This window comes from Macrobrachium rosenbergii, chromosome 41 (genome assembly GCF_040412425.1).
Source record: "Macrobrachium rosenbergii isolate ZJJX-2024 chromosome 41, ASM4041242v1, whole genome shotgun sequence".
Lineage (NCBI taxonomy): Eukaryota > Metazoa > Arthropoda > Malacostraca > Decapoda > Palaemonidae > Macrobrachium > Macrobrachium rosenbergii.
The window spans coordinates 17,401,881-17,407,880 of record NC_089781.1 but is presented as its reverse complement, the minus strand read 5'-3'; the positions used below and the strand labels follow the sequence as shown (position 1 = coordinate 17,407,880).

General features: G+C 36.9%; 1 protein-coding gene across 3 annotated transcripts in view; it reads left to right on the top strand.

Moving 5' to 3' along the window:
* The window catches only part of LOC136826691 (Y+L amino acid transporter 2-like), a 65,429-nt gene that overhangs the window by 37,534 nt on the left and 21,895 nt on the right, over window positions 1-6,000 (top strand). For 2 of the 3 annotated variants that reach the window (XM_067084067.1, XM_067084066.1), the window contains exon 2: window positions 310-1,181. In XM_067084067.1, coding sequence (XP_066940168.1) covers window positions 845-1,181 — 337 coding nt within the window. In that variant the 5' untranslated portion in view covers window positions 310-844. The remainder of the gene's footprint in view (window positions 1-309; window positions 1,182-6,000) is intronic. The other variant, XM_067084068.1, reaches the window with a different exon arrangement.

Below are 6,000 nucleotides of genomic sequence, written 5' to 3'. Positions count from 1 at the left end.
TACCTGTGTTCGTAATATGCAACGAAAAAGCGATTGCCTTGTCATTTGTGATGTGTGATAGGGTTATTTGGTTATGAAACGTTATATACTGTATATATATATATATATATATATATATATATATATATATATATATATATATATATATATATATATATATATATATATATATATATATATATATATATATAGAGAGAGAGAGAGAGAGAGAGAGAGAGAGAGAGAGAGAGAGAGAGAGAGAGAGAGAGAGAGGGAGAAAGGGTTGCTACAGATAGCAAACTAATAACCTTCATTTTCTTTCTTCTTCAGGTGCTGCGTGGGACCTTCCAAAGAGCGTCGGTCTTCCAGAATATAAGAAGAAGAAGAAAGATCTCAGAATAGAATTTGGAGTGAAATTCAAAGCCTTAACCGACGTGGTTAGGCCTACGCACTTTCCTAGACCGTCCTGTAATTTAGCATTGTGCCTTCGTAATATTCTGTTACTCATCTCCCCGAGATGTATTGAAGTGAAAGCTGTCATATCCATTTAAAAGTAATCTGTTGCAAAAGAATTAACTTAGCTGAAGCAAAGAAAGATTGATAATCAACTTTCAGAAAGTCTGAAGTCGTAGTATAAAAGCTTCGCCATTCCACGCATAAGGCGCAGATTTTATGAAGCCAAGATTATAGGAACGATCTTATCTCGTGCACTGAGTTCTTTACCCTTCAGAATCCTCACAATCTCGATGACTGTCCACAGCTGATAGCCCGGATGTTGATAGAGGCGGAGACCCGAGGGCATCTCTAGTCATCACAGATTGTTTAGATTCATCGTCTCGCCTGGGAGGACGCCTGTGGCGTTACCATGGCAACCGCTGGGGACGTCGCCCAGTCTTCCCCCGAGGAGATCCAGCCTCTGAGAGGTGCAGCAGAGAATGATGCCCCCGGCCCTTCGAACGGCGACGACGGAGGCGCGGGCGAGCCGCAAGGTGGTTCTCCTCCCGACGCGGGCGTGAGGCTGAAGAAGGAACTAGGTCTCATGGACGGCGTCGGCATCATCGTCGGGATCATCATCGGATCCGGCATCTTCGTGTCTCCCAAAGGCGTGCTCGAGTACAGCGGCAGCGTCGGCGTCGCCCTTGTCGTGTGGGGCGTGTCGGGGCTTCTCTCCATGGTCGGGGCTTTGTGCTACGCCGAGCTGGGTGAGTTAGATATCGTCTTTATTGTTGCAAACAAAAGTTTCAGTGAAAAATTGAGTTTCACAGAAATTTTAAGCTCCGGTGAAAAATTAAGTTTCAGTGAAAAATTGAGTTTCTCAGAAAAATTAAGTTTCAATGAAAAACTGTTTTACAGGAAAATTAAGTTTCTGTGAAAAATTGTTTCAGTGAAAAATAGAGTTTCACAGAAAAATTAAGTTTCAGTGAAAAACTGAGTTTCACTGAGAAATCAAGTTTCAGTGAAAATTTTGGCTTTAGTGAAAACTTGAATTTCACAGAGAAATCAAGTTTCAGTGGAAAATTAGGTATCTGTGAAAAATTAAGTTTTGGTTAAAAAATATCATTGAAAAATTAATTTTCAGTGAAAAATCAATTTTCAATGAAAAATTAAGTTTTACTAAAAAATTAAGTTTCAGTGAAAAATTCCAGTTTAAGTGAAAAATTAAGTTTCACTGAAAAATGAAGTTTCAATGGAAAATGAAGTTTCACTGAAACATGGTTTCAATGAAAAATTGTTTCACTAAAAAATTAAGTTTCACTGAAAAAAATAAGATTCAATGAAAAATTAAGTTTCAGTAAAAAATTAAGTTTCAGTCAAAAATTAACTTTCAATGAAAAATTGTTTCAATGAAACATTAAGTTTCAGTGAAAAATAAAATCCCTTTATTAATGTATTTCCCTGACCTTGATGAAGGGATAAGTCTATGTATGATTGACAAAACAAATTAAGGAAAAGAATCACGACATTTTCAAGTGCGTTGTTAGATTAATCTGGCCTTATGCCAGCGCTGTTTCTAGTCCACATTGCAGTCCCTCTCAGTCTCACTCGAGCGTCATAATCTATAATGTGGTAACTGTCTCTGCCAAATGAGTCGCACGCACTAACGAATTTCTGAATTATAAATAACCATTTTAGGGAAATAGGGAATGACAAATCAAGCTGTTGTCATTGTCCTAATAAACGGTATGGAAAAAGCACAGGAAAACTGTAAAGCAAAAGATCAAGTAATTAGAGCTTTCTCGTATATGTCACGCCCTGAAGATGTTTATATGGTACTCGAAAGCCCTTGGTATTAGGACTTTTATATTATTCTTATAATTTTTCTGTGTATTATATTTTTTATTAATTACAGCAGTTAAAAATTAGGAATACATTTTTGTACAGAAAAATAGAAATAAAAATAGGAATTAAAGCAAAGGAGACTAAAAGGAGAATAGAGAAAATAACCTGAAGTATATTGTAAGAAAAATATTTGTTTCGTCTGTTTCTGCAGATATCCGGTTATAAGAAGGGCGCCTGTAGTTCTGTACGTGTCTCTTCATAGGCAATGTAGGAAATTGTTACTATTTTCAAGTAGTGTGTGTGATTTGTTCTGTATATAGGAATATATATATATATATATATATATATATATATATATATATATATATATATATATATTATATATATTATATATATATATATATATATATTTATATATATATATACACACATATGTGCATATATATGCATATACAGACTTACATGCATACATACATACATACATACATAATGCTCGCCACTTAATTTGTTTTTTGAAAAATTAGGTTGGTGCAATTTACCATTTTGTGAAATGGGCTCCACTACTTTAGCTTTCCTTATTTTTTTTTTTGTTTATATAAGGTCCCCTTAATTGTACGTTAATAAATAACTAGAGTATCATAGAGCGAAAGTCGTACATATTCCTGTTGAAAATTCGCCCTAACGCGGTCTCTATTACATGCGTCCTTCAATTTGATCAAATGATGGGTAATCCGAATGCATATTTGATGCTGTCGATCTCCCGCGTATGGAAATGAGGCAAATTACATTCTCTCTCTCTCTCTCTCTCTCTCTCTCTCTCTCTCTCTCTCTCTCTCTCTCTCTCTCTCTCTCTCTGCCCGGAAGAAATTATATCCACGTGAATGCCTCCATCGCGTTTGCTTGGTGACAAACACCGTAAAGTGATCGTTGAAAACATTTATTATTTATTGTTATTATGATTTGGACAGAAAATAATATAAATAAAGTTAAAGAGGCTTTAAGTAGATATAAATATTCGTATACATAAAGATGAAAAAGTAAGACATACAATGGTTATTGTTCATGGTGCTTTGAAATAGAATATAAGGTCATCAAACACAAGATAACGTATCAATATCTTTTTCAAGGCGCGCCCATATTTAGGCGCACCGCAACAGAATTATTTCTGTTTTTATGGAGTTGACGGTAAATATTGGCAGTCGACATCACTGTAGCCAATGGGAATCGCCGAGCAGCATGAGCAGCCAATCACGATCAGCTTAAGTGATACCTGGTTGCCATTAACCTCCCCTCCTCCCATTTGTTGCATAAACCTCTTCTGCTCACTCTGTATCTTCTGTAGTGTCATCCCATTGAAGAAGACCACAGCCTTTCAGTGTCCTCTGATTTACCCTCCGCCGAGAGGGTCTCCAGTAGAACTACCTTAGGACTCCTGTTGCACATACAAATTAAAGCTGAGCTTCATGAATAGCCCAGCAAGCGAGGTCGTTGCAAAAAGCCCTTTCAGATGTTTGGATCCTCAATGAAGACGGAAATGGAGCCATGAATGGGCTCCAGCATTCGTTCCTTGAGGAAGCCATTCAGTCTTGTTACCCAGGTCTTCTAATCTGCTTCCTCGCCGACAACACTTCAAGTGACTCGGATTGAATCTGAGAGGGCGAGATGGTGAAGCCTCAAGTGGAAGATTGATGCTTTGCCAGTGCAGGCTGAACTACTTCTTACCAAGGTCGAGTTGCAAGAGTTTAAATCATTTCATAAGGGTTCCGGTTCTTTACATCAAGAGTCTAATTCTTCATTATCAGATTAGTTCGAGTTACAAGGGATTTGACAGCCCATTGGGGATAGATTGCAAATATTCATAAAAGATTTAGAGTTGACTTGTAGAAAAGCTTTAGTGGCAAACAGATTGCTATTATTGATAAGAGGTTTCGAGTTGATTTGAAAGATTTTAATGGCAAATAGATTGCAATTATTCATAAAAGGTTGTAATAAAAGCAATGTCTGATAAAAATCTGGGTTCTCAAGCCTTACAAAGTGCATTAAAGCACCGGGGGTCTAACTAGTTTTGAGGGATTTAGAGAGATTCTTTAGTGACGTCGTGTTTATGATCATTATCCTTATTGCGTTTCGTTTATATTATATGGAAGTGAACCGCGTAAACTATATATATGTATATATATAATTATATATATATACATATACATACATACATACATACATACATACATACATACATACAGTTTACGTGGTTCACTTCCATATAATATAAACGAAACGCAATAAGGATAATGAGCATAAACACAACGTCACTAAAGAATCTCTCTAAATCCCTCAGAGCTATTTAGACCCCCGGTGCTTAATGCACTTGGTAAGACTTGAGAGCTCGGACTTTATTAGGGGTCATTTAGTCACTGTAGAACTTAGTCCATCTGGCCAGACTGCTTGATAAGACAAAATTAAAGTGGTTTTTATGGTGTAGAAACCTGTTTGGGGGATCTAGATAACACTAAATTACGCTGAATCATTAGTAAGATTTATGACGTCAATTCGTGATGTTGTGGGAAAGACAGTTAAGAGTAATTGAGTTGGAGAGTTTGTAAAGGTGATTCAGCTATACTTTTAAGCAGGATTCTCGCCCTTCGCTTCTTTTGAGTGTTAGGACTCTTCAGCTTCATTTTTGAGCTTGAATTGTGGCTAAACGCTGCGGTCTTCAGCGTTAATTCTGACAGATTTTTTGGGTATATGATGTTGTGACGCCAGTTTTAGTAGCCATAAATCAATCGTTTTAGAATATGAAGACGATGAATGAAATTTTGTTTATTAGTGTAAGTCTCTTGTATGATATAATAATAATAATAATAATAATAATAATAATAATAATAATAATAATAATTTGTTTTGCCTCTTGGCCATATAAAATACATACACAAGAAAATTACTTTGTGAATACTATATTAAAACAATGCGATTGAACAGCCAGCGAGCAGTAGGTATATATAGTAGTAAGATGATGATATATCTTCAAGACATATCAAAATCACTTCTAATTTTTCAGCCCCACACATTCCAAGTCTCATCCTTTGTGAATCTCTTTGTATATCCTTTTTCACCAACTCTTTCTTTCCCATTCTCTCAACGTGATCCGACCATCTCGCTAAATTTGCCTGTTTCTCTCCTATTCTCTTTATAGGATCAGACCATCTCGCCACAATGATGATTTCTTTCCTACGCTCTTTATAGTATCAGATCACCTCGTCATTCCCGTTCTCATTTTGATGTTAAACCATCTCGCCTTAACCATACACTATTCTCTTTGCATGATCAAACCATCTAGCCAAAGTGATCTATCTTTTTACTGACGCTGAACTTTTTTACCTCTTCTTATCTCAACGTTCCTCGCCTTCTTTTAATTTGCAGAACACAGTAATTCATGTATTTTGCACATACAGTTCAGCCCAACGTCTTCAACCTGCGTTTATTCAATTTCATCAGTTCCCCCAACTCTGACCTCACCAGATGTCTTTCCGGACAGCCTGAGTTGGCATTATTAACCCGTTCAACTTTTACACCATTCAGCTCTTCTTTCCTTCTTTCATCAGTATCCAACAACCCCTTAGACCCCGTATGGGGGTAGTGCCGTCAGTGCACCTCGCGTGGTGCACTGTAGGCATTACTTAAGGTTTTTTGCAGTGAGCCTTCGGCCCCTAGCTGCAACCCCTTTCATTCCTTTTACTGTATCTC